Source organism: Epinephelus moara, chromosome 4, assembly GCF_006386435.1.
Source record: "Epinephelus moara isolate mb chromosome 4, YSFRI_EMoa_1.0, whole genome shotgun sequence".
NCBI classification, from domain to species: Eukaryota; Metazoa; Chordata; class Actinopteri; order Perciformes; family Serranidae; genus Epinephelus; species Epinephelus moara.
Genome location: NC_065509.1, coordinates 28,206,064 through 28,222,712, shown reverse-complemented (window position 1 = coordinate 28,222,712; position 16,649 = coordinate 28,206,064). Strand labels below are relative to the sequence as shown.

The following is a 16,649-nucleotide window of genomic DNA, read 5'->3' as shown; positions in this document are numbered from 1 at the left end:
TTGACATAAATTGAACCAATGAAATGTAATTCAGAGTGACTGGCTAACCCATTATATAAAGCTGCACTTGACTGTTAGCTAATGTGAGGAGCTAGCAGAGTAATATGGTAGGATGTGTGTGTGTGTGTGTGTGTGTGTGTGTGTGTGTGTGTGTGTGTGTGTGTGTGTGTGCTTGGATTTTAGCTGGTAAACCTATGAAATCAATTAGTGTGGTAAGTGGACCTACAGTTGTGTGGGGCCTTTCTAGTCATCTGACCACTTACAGCACGTTTTACCCATTCACCCATTCACACACACCCTGTACAAGCTAGGTAACACACTCACACAGATGGAGCAGCCACGGGGAGCAATTTAGGGTTCAGTATCTTGCTCAAAGATACTTCAACATGCAGACTGGAGGAGCCAGGGATCAAACCACTGATCTTCTAATTGGTAGATGAATTGCTCTACCTTCTGAGTCACAGATGCCACTGATTGAGGTATAATTTCTGAATTTAACCTTTAATTGCCACCTTCCTCCTCTTGGTGTTACATGGCCCATGATGTAGTGTGAAGGATTTGATTTAAACCACCATATTTCCTAAACCCTGCCCACATATTCAGATCTCATAGAAAAAGTCATATTACATATGTTAAAGGAATGTCTGGTCAACAGAAAATCCAAAAACTGAGAAAATTCTTGATGAATTTAAGTAAAAGGGGTCTGTGTTTAACAGCACAACTATATCAAAGCATCTGTTTACAAAGTCTCACACACCTCATGCAGTATAATCCAAGTCTCGTCTATCCTGTTGTATGCTCAGTGATAATAACAATAATAGTAATAAACTTTGTCTATAGCACCTTTCAAAATACAGTGATTTGAATAAAAGACAAATAAAACAAGATAAAAGTGTTAAAAACAGAATATACAATACAGAGTAAAACACGCAATAATGAAGCAGGTAAAATCAACAAAAGGCAGTTTTAAACAAGTAGGTTTTCAGACGTGATTTAAAAGATGAGACTGAGTTTGCAGCCCTGATCTCCTCAGGCAGGTCATTACAAAGTCAAGAGCTCTGACTGCAAAGGCTCTATCACCTTTGTGAATTCATCTAGACGTAGGAACAACAAGGAAAGATGCATCTGAGGATCTCAGGGTGCGAGAAGGAACAAAGGACAATCAAAGTCAGTTTTAACCTCTTGAGACCTGAAAGAAAAAATGTTTGTTGTGTTGATTTTTTAAACATAAACTAGATAATTGGGATGGAAGAAACATATCGCAAATATTTTTTCTCAGAAATGTAATTTATGTTTTATAACATGTCACTTATAGTGGACATAATGTCAATCAAAAGTACATTACATTGACATTAACGTTACATAATAAAATTCATGTTTAAGAAATGTATTATCAAAGGTTTTTTGCATGCTTTTAACTGGTTATACACAGTGTGTATAATCAGACAAAGAAATTTACATGTCTGACTTTTCCTCATTTCATTTTTAACAAAATCTCTTCTGGCTCCCTCAGTGCTGTTTCCTCAAGTATGGAAAATGAAAGGAAGCAAGTCTCACTGTCCCCAAAGAGGACACGGGTTAGAATGTGTACTTTGAAAGGCTTAAAATGAACATATACTTCTAAAAACGTAATGTAATATAGTTCAGACTCTCATAAAAAAAACCATCATTATGAGGAACCGAAACAATTTCTCTGTATAAATATGATCACTTAATCCCTTCTTTTGTAAAGACAGGATATGCTCTGCTGGGGACATCCTCACGTGCGTTACACCACTTAAAAGCCCAGGATGTTCTTTTTTTTAACACATCAGGACTCAAATCGACTACGTGTGATGTTGGAAATGACGGCCTTGGTGTCATGTCCCCCACAGAGGACAAATTGCTGGGTCGCATTAGGATATAACTTGGAGCAAGGCCTCTCAGGGCTTTGTAATTAATCAATACGATCTTAAAATCAATTCTAAAAGCAACAGGTAACCAGTGTAGGGAAGCCAGGATTGGTGTGATGTACCTCCCACACTCTCTGTATTTGCTAAATCCTTACTATCTAAAACTGAACTGAAAGTGAAACATATCTATGTTCTCCTCAAAGCCAGACTCCATTGACAAAAAACGTTCCCTTTGAAAAATCCCTTTGACGGTAAAAAAAAGATGCTCCAATTTTAGTTTCTGTGTTTCTAACAATTTGTGAGGAAGTTTCATTCACATAACGACAGTAAAAAGGACGTTAATGACCAACATCAAACTGCCCACATGTACAATCTGTGCTCTGATGAAAAAACAAAACAGTTTCCAGTTCTTTGATACTCGTATCACTGTAATTTATTCTTCATGAAAAGAATGAAATGAAATACAAAGAAGGTGTTTTGTCTGAGAGAACATTTAGCTTCACGATGACAAGTAAAAATATTCACAGTTGAAGCCAAATATTTAAATCATACAGTAACAAACAAATTCTGTCAACCTAATAAAAACTGTCTTTTAATACATAAATCAGTATGCTGTGTGAATAATGTATGGCAAGACAAACTGAAAGGAATGACACAGCAAGTCAGCTAATAAAGACTCCCTCCTTCCTGGATGAAGGCTTCTCCTCCTCTTCCTCACGTGTGTGTATGTGTGGCTGAAGATGACATGAGGCTGCCCCCTGGTGGTCACTTCTCGATCAGTGAGTCCAGCTGCTCCTGCAGGGAGGCCAGCTGTTGGAGCAGAAAATAGAAGTGGTGATTGATGCCCGACAGCCCCGGGGTGTAATTGGAGGGTAAGTGGATGATGATTAACATGTCTTTTCACATTAATTTGCTGCCTTCATTTGTCAATACAAACAACGACCCAAGACAGTGGGTGGCCGCTATGCCATAGCTGCAGAGGGGACTCCGCTGGTCACTGCTGACAAATTAAATTTCACTTGATTGAATTTGAACCCTGCTATCAGGCATGAAAACCGTTGGGTCTAAAAAGGACAGCGAGCACAATGCCATCTGCTAACACACTATTTGACATTTATACAAGATAAATTCATGCAAAGTGCTGAAAGCTGTGGAGAGCTCACAGCGAGGCACTGATCCACGGCTTTTACGGAAAGGTTCTCACCTGCTCCATCTCGCGCTCCTCCTGCTGAATAATCTCATCCAACAAAGCTTGGAAACGATTCTGTGAGAAGAGAAGAGACAAACAAGATTTGTTCGCGCCGACATGCTGAGCCTCATTAAACTGTGATGGCTTTAAATGCGTGTCTGCCTGGGCTGCTCGTGTCGCCATCTCCTCTCTGACAGAAAGGCCACTTGGAATGCCAGTCAGAGACAGCTGACCTTTTCCCTGCGACTGTGATAATAACGACTGGAGATGGGGCTTTGACGCTCCCAAAACACCGGGCAATGAGAGCTCTAAATGGCAATGTAAAAAGGGCCATGTCTGCTCATGTTTCACTCATTGAAAAGTCTCCACTAAAGAGCGCCTGGCAGAACAATGAATTTTCATGCCACTTTTTCTGCATAGAAATGCTTCTATAGTGACAAGCTGATGGGAAAATGTAATATTTAAGGCTTAAAAAATATGAAAAATGGCCTCCAACACTGTGTAATCAGCTGTTTTTATGTTGTCTCACATCACTGTTGAGAGAACTTATGCTGCATGAAGACTTCTGCCTCCAAGCTCATCTGCATGTTCTTGTTTATGTTTCTGTACATGAAGACCTAGTTTCTGAATTAGTGAGAAAACTGTGTGTGTGTGTGTGTGTTTGCTGCTTACTTTGAGCGCCTGGTTTTCCACTTTCATGATGAGCTCCTCCTGCTGTTTCTTCCGTGCGCGGGTTTCCTGGAGCTTGGCCTTGATGCCATTGATCTGCACCTGATACTCCATTACTGCAGGAAAACAGCAGGAGGTTCACACATTAACCACTGTCACAAAGAACACTGACAGTAGGGATGTTTCTAATTACTTATTTCCCTGTTGTTTAAACAAAAGTTTAAACTTAGACCTGTCGACTAGTCTAAAAGTAAGAAAACATTCATAAAACCGTCAAAATTTAGCACAATTTAATCTGTAAAGTTAAACACAGTCAGAATCATACACTGCGCATATTATAAGAGCCACTTGAAATCGTTAATGACATTTTCCAGCAATTCCTTGCAAACATGACAACATCTCACAAATAAAGAATTAACAAATAACACTTATTTACTGAGTATTTAACATTCCACCTCATCTCCATCCAAAAACACACACACACACACACACACACACACACACACACACACACACACACACACACACACTCAAGAGGTAACTCTCTCATGCACACAAATTGACACGACACACACACATACGTCCAGGCTTCTCATACCCCTTCTCTACCAAACTCCCTTCAGTCGGTTCTGTTCAGGATTCTTGGAACTTTGGTGCCATCACATAAACCAGCCCATGTTTCTACTGGTTTTAAGTGGAACCATTGTCATCAAGAAGGCGCCATTAACGGAAAACGCTGCATCATGTAAAACAGAGGTGAACAGTAGTAGCAAGACAGCAGGTTGCATTGATTACCTGTGAGCTTTTGTTCTGTTATTACAGATATTGATTTTTATCCAAAAAACAAGCAACTATTAATGAGACCACTGCACGCTCTGTTTTCTAATCTTTATTCTTGCCCCAGCATCCTCTCTTTCCAACCTGTGGAATATGCCACGCCCACTGATGTCGTCACGGTTTGCACATCAGGTCAAGGTTTGATTCGAGCTGGGGACAAACCTTTTAGATTCCAAGCTAATTTATTTTTGGTCGAAATGCTTTGAGAGGTTTGAAATTAGGTGCGGGAACGTGAATGGAGCCTGTTTTAAGTTAGTGGAAAAGGGGTATCAGGATTTCCAATGGACCCAACTAATAACATCCTAAGCACTCAACGACATCCAGCAGCCGGCGTGACTGTGTGTGAGTCTGAGAGCGCACATGTGTGTGTGCGAGAGAGAAAGTTGTTGATGCTCAGAGCTGGTGGTTAGTCACGCATGTCGATCCAAACTTGTTTTCCTCTAGTTATCTTAATAAGTTAAACCGACTCGTATTTGTGGTGCCGACTAGTGAGGGTGGCAATGTTTAATCGACACATCCCTATCAGACAGCATGTCATTTATGCTTTATTGTGAGGAGTAGATAGAGAAAGCCGGAGTGATGATGTGACATAATTTGAGAGCAACGCTACACTCACAAAGCCGTGATGGTAAGATATGCACCTTAGCTTGTTGAACCACAAGGATGCCTCCATTTCAGTTGACAAATTGCAGTTAATGGGAACAACAAATCCATTTAACAGGACGTGAGCCAGCAGGCCGGAGCACTAAAAGACACAACTAAATCAGTCTGCTCCGGGCTCCACAGAGGGTTCTCATTAAATCCAGCCAAAGTGATTGTGTCTCACAACAACAACCTGTGGCTCCATCACCATCACCATCAACTAACTTCCAAACTAATTGTGCTCATCCTCTGCTTCCCCCCCAAACTGACTCTCAGTGCTCTGATAAAGCCCATCTAATATGCAAAGCCAAGCAGGGAGGCGTACCTGAAGTCCCATTTATTACAACTTTGCAAGGCTGCCAGAAAAACACACACACACACACACACACACACACACACACACACACACACACACACACACACACACACACACACACACACACAGCCAGACTCCAGCTCTGCTTGACTGCAGCAGTGGAGCTGACCGGTAGTGGTGTTGACTGACAGCTCCATGTATGTAGATAAGGAGGCATTGAGCTGTCAGGCTGGACAGCTGTCTGAGGTTCACGCTGGGCCACAACACCTGTCAGACTGTTAAATCGAGGAGGAGAGCTGTCTGTGTGTGCATCTCTGTGGGCGCAGCACGTGTATTTAAGTCAAAGTAGGGCTACTCATGAGTGTGTGCGTGATGTCTGGCCTAGAAAACTCAGCTCTGATCAACCACAGACACCTGGCTAAGGTTATTTATGACCTCTACTTTGACAAGTATCAAAAGGGGTTTGATTTAATTTCATGTCTCACGTCTACGAGTGCATTCTGAGAACAGCATGCCAAGTTCTCGGCTGTGACCTCTTTGACTGAAAAATGACAGAATATAAGTTGGCAGAAAGAATCAGCATTCACACCGAGGTGTGATGCAAGTTGCAAGCACAGCAGGAGAAATTGCGTAATTCTAAAGCTGCACTTACTTCCTCCACCTACATACACACACTTCTTCTGAATAACTTACACATTCTCACCTTTATAACAGATGTACATAAACACACACATACGTCCATATGGTCCATACATCCATAGGTTACATACCAAAGAGTTTCAACTTGTTTTTCAGTTACAATATTCCACCACCATTTTCAGACCTGAGTTTTTGAACTGTTAACAATTTGTACGTGATATGCAAACTGTATTTCTATTTTATTTTACCGTATTTGTTTGAGCCCGAGTATACGGACGGAATACTGGGGCTCAAATAAATACGGCTCAACAAAGAAATGCTGTTCCTCCTCAATTTCAAAGTCTTCAGACATGTTGGGCTGTCCTTTGCTAAAAGACCGTAGTGCAAATTATCTTTTAGCGACTGTGGCTACTGCTGTCTCTCCCTGCGGTGCACGTGTCACATGATGTAAACACGGGTGAGCAAAGCTCATGCTTTCGCTGGTCTCGCGCAGGCGCGCACACGTGAACGCGGAGCACAGAGAAGCAGTCAGAGCTACAGGCTACAGTGAGGCTAAAAACAGAGTTCATATGATGTTTTTCGAAACAACTTTTTATGCCGCGGCTGCAGCACACTTGGATCACTATGGATGAGCAGTATGGAGGTACTCTGTGGATTCAATTTTTTGTTCTTGGACGTTAGTCTGGGGCGCCATCTGCCATTAGGTGTGCTATCCGCTCCGCCCGCCGATCTCCGCAAGGGATGTGAGGACTCTAAAACTTCACCAGGGCCTCCCTCGGCATATGGGTGAGTAGATAATGGCTGAATTTTCATTTTTGGGTGCACTATCCCTTTAAGTGCTTTATCACAGGCAACTTGCTTGGGTTTCTTGAAGATGTTTCTCATCCAAGAGGCTTCTTCAGGTCTTCATGAAACTCAGGGAAGTCCAGCTGCCTGTGATATAGCACTTAAAATCACAGCAGCAAACAACTAATTGTTAGTAAAGGTATAGTGAAGTAATAGTGTCCTGATCAAAGAATTAAGTCACGTTCGCTCTGTGTGCTGTGCATGTAAGTCCCTGTGTGTGTATCCCTCTGGCGAGTTGATCACTGCCACTCTGCACTACATACACACAGCAGTTACGGACGGTTATAACACCGACTGTGTCGTGGCAAAAGCCCAACACCATCCCTCCGGTTAACCCAAGGTTAACACTGTTAGATCTGTCAGCACTGTTTGCACTGTTAGCACCGTTAGCTGCTGGCTCAGCTACCTGAGAGCCATATGTAGAAAATCCCAGCTCAGAATCATAGATTTGCTCTGAATGTCATATACAGCTCATTTAAAATGATAAAATATAGACAATAAAGAAGCTTGAACAAGTAAAAACTTTTTCATGATAAAGGACTTAAATAATTAATTGTTTTATCTCTCTATGTCAGGAACATAATAAATTTGTCATGCAACCACCAACATTCATCCAAACCTGTTAATATTCAAACACATTTTATAGTTTACCAGCTCTGTGTAGAAACGCTGATATCATCTCACCTATCTGGTTGTTCCTATCACTTTCAGTCTGTGCAGAATCAGACTCGTTGAGCTTCTCCTGGAGCTGTCGAACCAGATCATCCTCCGTGTCCATGATATTCAGGTCCTCGTCCTCGTGCCGGTCCCCTTCATCCTCCTCATCCTCGCTGGAGCTGCTGATGTCGTTGAAGATTTCCCTCAGTTCGTCACGCTGGACTGGCCATGCGGAATGCACATTAGTGTTATTAACGTGGACACAAAGATGGGAACAGCGAGAACACTTGCTGGGGTTTGATTTAGGTCACAGAGACAACAGTCTAGTGAGAAGCAGAAGTTAGAGCTATTGTCCCGCATGGCGTAAACCAGGTGAGATTAATGTGGACTCCAAACACCCAGCATGTGAGCAGACAGGCACACAACTACTGTGCTTTGACACTTGGTGCTTTAGTCACATAGCAGGACGTAAATCAGTGCTTTTCAAATAGTTCTGATCTTGTTATGTCTTTGTTACAACACTGTGCCACTACATTTTTAAAAAGATATATTAGTCATGCGACTCAGGCACAACTGTCATTGAAGTACCCATAAGTGTAAGCACTTACTATGCACGGAGGAGCTAAGAAGGTTTTCCAGAGGCAAAAATAATCTTAAGGCCAAAGAGTAACTAATGCTTGGGTGCGCTCTATTTCCATTTCAAACCACTGGGGCAGAGGCTATCAAGAGTGACAAGGGCAGTGTGCATGTTGAAAATGAAGTAGGAAACCTCCGCTGGTGAGGTGAGGAGAGTATCATAGAAATCGTTGTACAACAGTCAGGTCAATCACACGAGCAGGCTGTGCCATTTTAAAACAGCTGCACATTTTATAACCCCCCCAAAAAATCAGGCCTAGTTTATTCACTGTTCACAAATACATTGTAGATTTACATCAGAGCTGACGTGGCTTTTTAGCTGGAGAAATAAACTGGTCAATATTAGCTTACTGCAGATATATATACCTGTGTTTATGTCAGACGGTAAGGAACAAAAATTGCAGCACAAAAATGCTTAAGATACTTTTAAAGGAATACTTCAGCCTCCAAATGACCATTTGTAAATCAATCACTCGCTTGGGCTCTCATTTATAAAACAATGCGTAGGCTCCATACTAAAACTGTCTAGATAAAAACTAAAAATGGTGAGCACCAAAAAGTATCGACAATTTCTACAATCAGGCTTCCACCTCACCATCTGCATTGTCAATTTTCTGTCTCCAAAATGTTCATAAGCATGGGTCAGAGCTTCTCCCATCAAGTCTGATTTTATTGATCGCAGCTTTTCCGTGGGAGGTGGTGTACACCTCTTTCAGGCCTCAAATTGTGCATGTGCAGTGTTTATAAATGAGACCCCAGGTGTTTTGTTGAATTCATTCTTTTGTAAAGCGTCTTTGAGTATCTAGAAAAGCGCTATATAAAACCGATTTATTATTATTATTATTATTATTATGGTGAACAAAGAATCCATAAATGCTTGATGAATTGAATCATCAGCAAGTATGTTTAACAGTAAAAGTGTATCAAAACAAATGTTTACAAACTCTCACACAACTCATGCAGGTTAATCAGGTTAAGTGTCATTTATCCACTCATATGCTCGGTACTTCCCAAACAGACAGACAGCCCTTTCAAACGGAAAACTAAACTGAAAGTGAAACATATCTGTGCTCTCTTCGAAGCCAGACTCTGGTGTACTGCTGCTTTGATAAGTTAATTGGTTTGTGTTATTGTGTGACTTTTGTGTTTTAAAGAGAGATTCACCAAAGTTTCATAATAACACAAGCTATCTACTGATTAAGGCAGCGATAGCCCAGCAGCTCCAGTGTTTAGTGAGGTAAAATTACTGTTTTTGTCAATGGACTCTGGCTTTGGAGAGAGCATAGATTAAATTTAACTTTTAGTTCAGTTCCTTGTCAAAAAGGGCTGCTTGTACTGAGTGACTGGATACATGAGACCTGGATTATACTGAACGAGTTGTGTGAGAGTTTGTAAACTGATGTTCTGATATAGTTTTGCTGTTGTTAAAAACAGTCGCCTGTGACTTAAAATCATCGAGAATTTTCGCAGTTTTTGGATTCTTCGTTCACTGGAGGCATTCAAGGAACACAAAGTTTTCTTTACCTATTCGATGTAACACGGGGTGAGTAATTGATATACAAAATGTCATTTGGGGAGTGAAGTATTCCCTTAAGATAGGTCTGAAACTGTCTCCATTACTTTCTTTGTTGGTGGCAAGTTAAAATGTCCCACTTAGTGCATATCTTGTTCAAATTTAAGCGATCCTTATCAAAAATCTTTGTTTATATTACATGATAATGTTTAAAAACTAATATGTGACAATCTAACATCACCATTTAATACCAATATCAGCCTCAACAATACAATATCGATCGGGCTTTGCACTCTGAGACCACTTTATCTTACTCTCCATGATTTACTAATGAAAACCATGTTTCTCTTACCAGAGGACCCATGACCCATCTTGTGTCCCGAGGTGCCAGGAGAGGAGTCCAGGTTGCCCAGAGAGCCGTGCTGATCAGCCTCCTTGGACTCATCTTCTGCTATAATTTCCCACCCTGAACATCATGTGTTAAGGTCAACATACCCTCTCTGTAGATTCCCTTCCACTTTCAGAAGTCCTACATTCAAAGACTCATGTTCCTTCAAAACTCTCCTTTGAAGTAGACTTGAAGGGTAAAAACCGGATGATACTCCAAAGGAACTGCCTCAACTTTCACATTCATTAGTGTGTCATGTGTACGTCTGCTGCTGCATGCAAACACTAAAACTATCATTAGAATCTGGCTTCACTGTGAGCAACTAAGCAATGATAATGAACAGTCCATCTCAATTAACACACAGCAAGCAGGCACTCAAAGCGGCCCTGCTGTGCTCTTATTCTGTCAGGCAAGTTTAGAGTTTCATTAGAGCGCTAATGGCCTCCTTGCAAAGTGCATCTCTCTCACAAAGGCATTAGACAGAGTCAAGTCAGGTGAGCCAGCAGGAGTCAGGACACCCGCTTTGGCCTTAGATCACCCTATTCTGGATGTAGATGGGAGCGAGGTTATATTTGTACTAAAAGGACAAAACAGTATCAACTATCTTGAGCTGTAGGATTTAGAGGGATATACTTGCAGATATGAAATATAATATAATAAGGATGTTTTCTTTAGTGTATAATGACCTGAAATATGGATTGTTGTTTTTTCGTTACCTCAGAATGAGCTGTTTAAGGCTGCTCTCAGACCTAGAGTTGTCTTGCTTTGGTCTGAATCAGGGACTAATTTTGTTACAAAGTTGTCTAATTGCCTAGAGTTGGTTCGTGTTCTCACGGCAGCAGTTACAAGCGGACCAGATCAAATGCCTTGTGCAAGAAAGCTGCTCTTGATTGGTCAGAATTTCCATGTGGGAAAAATCCAGGAAGTAACAAAACGCTGAAGAAGAGTACACTTGCAAGATAAATGTGACACTTTCTAATGTCACAATGGAGGGACAACTACGCAGGTTGATTTTAGCGCTGCTCATCGTGGACTATATTGCTGTCATTGTTCATTTTAGTCAAACCATACAGTTTGAAAACGAGGCGCGGCTCCAACTAGAAAACAATGTTTTGATGCATTGGATGTGCTGAATGTGCATATTAAGGCAGTACAGGAGGAGGTGCACATTAATAATCCTCCAGGACTGTAACATGCTCATGTTTAACCCAAACAATGTGTCATGTGACTGCAGTTGGTTCGGATCCAGATCGGAATACGTTATCACCAAAAACAAACCGCACCAGAGTTGATTCGTAACCGGATCGAGACCACCTCTTCAAGAAGGTCTCCGTCTGGTTGTTTTGGTGCAGAGCTGAGTGTGATTGCCGTGTTCACACCTGCCCAAATGAACCGCACTTAGGGGGCAAACTAACTTGAGCTGGATTGAACCAAACCAAACTGGGCAGGTGTAAACGCACCCTAAACCTACAGAGGGAGTGGGTCCTTCTCCACTGAATCCGCCCTGTTCCACCGCCGTGTTTTTACAGTGATCTGTGATGTGAAACTGCTTTAATTAGTGTTATTACTAGTTTTGATCACCTGGTCCTTTTGTTTTGAAGAGGAAGTAACAGCTGCGAAAAATGTGGCTCACGATAAAAACCTCTTGAACCATGAACACTGAAGGAATTCTAGTCAGGTGAAGTTTCAGCTGGTTGCAATCTGCAATCCTTACCACTAGATGGCACTAAATCCCCTAAATCTTACTAACTGTTCCTTTAAAAGCTTAAACCATGGCTTGGAGTCAGGGGATGATTTGATTCTACATTACCAGCTGTTTCTTGCTGTTACATGACATAAACACTGTTGTTGTTTTGCTTGGTTACACTGGTGATAGGTTATCTTTTTTGGCTTTGCAAAATGGATGTGCAGAATATGTGCGGATGTCAAAAGGATACGGACACTGACAGCCTCGGCGTCGGTGCTCAGCAGTCTCTTCACTTCTTTTTCCACATCAGGGGATTCAATGTACTGCGAGAGAGAGAGAGAAAGAGATTGGGTTACATGCAGCGGTAGCAGCATCTCTCTCGTTCTCTACCTCTGTCTCTCTCTTCCTCAAACACACACACACACACAAAGACAGCAGCTGGCCGTATGCCAGGAAGCACATTAGCGATTAAAAACAGAAGGGGCCAAATCAATATGGCTCGGCTGTGCACCTTCAGGAAGATTTATTCAGAAGACAAAGTAGAAGTGTAGTGCTCAACCACACTCGCTTTCACTTTGATCAAAGCAATAGTGAAATTGCTTTTTCGCATGCCTTTCGGGCAAACTTAGATGGAAAGGCTTTATTTATATGTAAATCTTAGTTTTCACTTTCACCACAGTCCCTGTTTTATGAAATGTAAATGTCTTGTTGGAAGAGAGCCTAGGAAAGAGATGATCATCAGGCAGGATGCTAAAGAGATGGATGGGAAAGGGGAGGGGAGTGCTGAAGGGGAAATGAAAATGTCAAAACCTTCTTTTTCGCCGTTTTCCGAAATCTCCTCTTGCGTGTGTTCTTCAGAGGGCAGGTGACTGAAGACCAAAACAACAGGATTAGTTAAGTCAAGATGACTCAATCAGCCGTGAAGGGGCAAATTATGCCTCCTGAATTGCTGATGTGCCAAGTTTTCAGCGCTGACAGCTCAAAAAGCTGTTGTGTCTACTCACTGCCATGGTTCCAGACAAATTTCTTGTCCTTGTCTTTGTCCTTCTTCTTGCTCTTAGGGTCCGTTCCAGTTGGTTCCTCTAAAGGAGGGTAAAGGTCTCCATCTAGTGTACATACCAGCATCTAACCCAAGGGATGAAAAAAACGAATGGTAAATTACTCTTTGCTCTGCTGATTAATGCTCTTGTATTACGGTATTATAACAAACAAGAAAATCTGCGTTGAAACCTTAGTTTTAAACGTTAATTTCTTTTATAAAAAAGTGCTTTTTATTCTCACTTGGTGTCCTAAACTTAACAACAAAAATGTTTTAAATGTTGAAAACAACACTTGTATCCAATGAATTTCACATCCTTATCTTCTAATACCACTACGCTCCTCTACCAGGCTTTTTATTCCCAATCATCATCCTAAACTTGAACAAGAAATGTATCCAACGAAGATGACGTCCTTAATTTAATGACACTGCAGTGGTTTACCTGGCAGACATCAGCAGTCTTGTAAAATGTCTTCTTGTCCACCGTCTTTAGGGACTCGATCATACAGGGCAGATCCACCAGTTTGCAGGCCAAAGGGACGCGGTCTACTCTCACTATGCCATGACGACCATCAGCTACAAAGAAGAGGGACGACATAATTGATTATAATGAGATGTTGTGTGTAAGACAAGGGTAACCACTGACAGAAAAAAAAACAGAATGTATAAATGCAGGTGCAAAATAGGGCTGCACGATAATGATATTTGTTGGGATTAATAAACAGTCATTAATGTGCACTCAGTTCTGCTTATCTGCACAGTATACTGCTAAAATACAACAAATTGCTTGTTTAATTAAAAAAAGGAAAGGATCATGAACTGCACACAAAAGGCACCAATAAAAAAGAGAATGATAGTTTCATTTTAAAGTAAAGTTTTCTTTCAGCTTTACTCTCTTTCAACTAACTCAAAAAGTCAGTGTGCAATATTGTAGTCTTTCGTGATGTGTTTATCATGCAAGTTAACATTGCAATGGCAATTAAAAAAAAACAATATATCATGCAGCCCTAGTATTCAGACATGTATAGCTTACGACTATTTAGTGGTAAAGACTGTGACATTTGAACTTAGTTGTTAGACTGAAAATGGTAGTAAGTATTGCACCAAAACTTAAAAGTAAATTCCAGCTGACCTAATATTTACAGCTGCAGAATGTGAAACTGATTCCACTGTTTGTGAATTAAGTCAGCAGTGCTCGTACAAAGATATATCAGTGACTCCCTAATAACATTACTACAAAGACTGAAAATCTTTCCTCGTAGAAATATTTACATTTCACATGTTCTGGACTAGATTTCACATTGATTACCTAACAACTTTGATATGACAGTGATTAGTAAGACAAATTAAATTGGTGTTTGAACTGTGATGTCACACAGGTCAGACATAAAAGCCAGTGCTAAGATTACTAAACCAGCTTACGGTGCAACTCTATGGTGAGTCTGTCTTTCATGTTCATACTGCTTGACTGGGCAATCCTTCTTACTGTTGAGGCGTACTCCTGTAAAAGAAAAAAAGATGAATCCATGTAATTTTCAGCAAACAGTCACATTGAATTTAATATAAATAATCTGTTTCAGTTGAACAACAGTCTCACCGTAGGAAGCCTCAGGACAAACTGACTCTCCAGCTCATAAGGAGCATCCTCCTTGTTCTTTGAGCCGACCTTCCCAGCTAGAAACAAAACACAACAGCATGAACAAAGGGGTAAAATAGCTTCTTTGCTGCTTGGTATGTATTTATGAATGCAATGTACACAATGCACTACAAACACACAGCGATGTTTGACGCGTGCAGCTAGTTCAAACTATCTGGTTTCAGTATGAAAGGAGGGTACTCTTGCTTATTTCGCACTAAAAGAAGTAATACAGTATGTTACTGCTTGCGTGGTCTGGTCTTCTGATCGATTTCATTTCATATTTCTGAGCTTTTAAGGTCCTTCACCCAAACTAGACCTCTTAGATCATCTCTATCCACCGATAGACATCTTTAGTACAACACTAACTGAAAGCCGTCTGGTGAAAATTCACTTAAAGTCCTCTAACAACTTTTAATGATCATCGTATTTTTATTCAGTCTCTTAAATGATTTTTTCCACAAAAAAAACACAGCTTATTTCACACATTACTTGTTTTACTTCTTCGCTACTAGTATCCTAATGTTCTGTTCTGCTTTGGTACTGCAGAGGTCATTGGGTATAATCTAGGTAATGCATTAGCTAGGCTATACATTACAACTTCTTGGTATACATTCAGACAACTGCACTGTTGGAGAATGTAATATATCTTTTATGGTTTATCATATTTTAGTGTTGATAAATAATAAAGTAGTCAAATCAAAACCTTTTCTCAGCTATCATCACTATAAATAAAGCAGCACTATCATTACATTGCTCAAAAGTATTACATTAGTTATAAGTTCAATAAAAGACTGTTGTTTGACACATCTTGGTATGAATGGCCTCTGTGTTTAGCCGACGGGAGTGTAAATAAGTGTTTAAACTACGACTAGCTGAGTAACTTTATCCTAAATTAAACCTCTTATGTACATTATAATCAATTTTATGACAAGAGCAAACGCAGATACAGCTCACTTCTTATAGATCTTACGCTATAGCGTTATTAATCGCAGTTCGTGTACCGTTAGGCTAATGTACGTTAGCATGGTTATAACAACCTGTGTATGATGCTACAGACAACCCTAGTAAAACCGCTACAAACTTTGAAGTGCAAATACTACTGTTCATAACTTGCAGCAACCAAAATCCCGCAATTTGACCTGTTATAATTAATTCATTTCACCGAAGTTACATGAACAGTGGCAGCATGTTTACAAAAGATAAGGCTAGCTATCGTTAGCTTTGTTAGGCTAAATTAATAGCACCGGCTTTTAACGTACCTTTCAGTTTAGATGTCATCTTCGTCTTTGTAATATGGACGGTGCAGCTGCATAAATGTGCCTAAATGATAAAGAATAACACCCAAATACGTGGGTTTTGATTAAAAATGCAGCGCAGCTTAGCAAAACCAAGCTGGTGCAGACATGACCGAGACGAATACAATGGTGATAGGTTCTTGCTGCATTCAGGGACTCCTCGGAAATTTCTAATGTTTCTTACAGCAATAGACATGTTTTCAGCACACTTTCCAGCACCCTAGATGAAATGACAGCTTATCTCTCTTTCTCAGATATCCTTCGTGCCTTCCAGTATAACATCAACCCTTCTAAACAAATTCTTAGGATATAGTAGTCGTGTCACTTGCTTTTCTCGTTGATTTTAGCTTGTTTGTGATGTTGTTGCGGGACATTATGCTGTCTGACACTGTGGAGCTGTCTGAAGATCTTGTACATAACTAACTACAAGCTTTGCCACATGTAAGTACAGTCGTTTAAACAATACACTGACTTTATGAAATTTAACACGGGAAAACAATAATTTCCGATAGTTTGGAACGTTACATTAATTCCCGTCTTCTGTTCTGTATCGCGAGACTTGATACACAGACAAGTTTCGGGAAAAATAATTAAATAAATAAATGAATAGATAAATAAATGAATAGATGTTACTCAAATGCCACCCATTTAGCGAAATATTACAATTTTAGTCAGCTGTTTTTACATAGTTATGCTATATGTATTGTTAGTGACGCAAAGCCGTTATTACAGACGCCCCGGGCCAAATAGAAATCGTTATCATGT

The 16,649-nt window shown here is 40.5% G+C and overlaps 1 protein-coding gene across 1 annotated transcript; it reads right to left on the bottom strand.

The window, feature by feature from the left end:
* Positions 1–2,299: 2,299 nt before the first annotated feature.
* taf7 (TAF7 RNA polymerase II, TATA box binding protein (TBP)-associated factor) lies at positions 2,300–16,038 on the bottom strand. Its single transcript, XM_050042722.1, has 12 exons — positions 15,849–16,038; positions 14,548–14,624; positions 14,373–14,451; positions 13,393–13,526; positions 12,916–13,036; positions 12,722–12,780; positions 12,162–12,234; positions 10,189–10,302; positions 7,715–7,909; positions 3,754–3,866; positions 3,097–3,156; positions 2,300–2,702 (listed from the first exon to the last, which is right to left on the bottom strand). The coding sequence occupies exons 1-12, from the start codon at positions 15,865–15,867 to the stop codon at positions 2,658–2,660; spliced, it is 1,089 nt and encodes a 362-aa protein (XP_049898679.1). The 5' UTR covers positions 15,868–16,038; the 3' UTR covers positions 2,300–2,657.
* Positions 16,039–16,649: the final 611 nt, after the last annotated feature.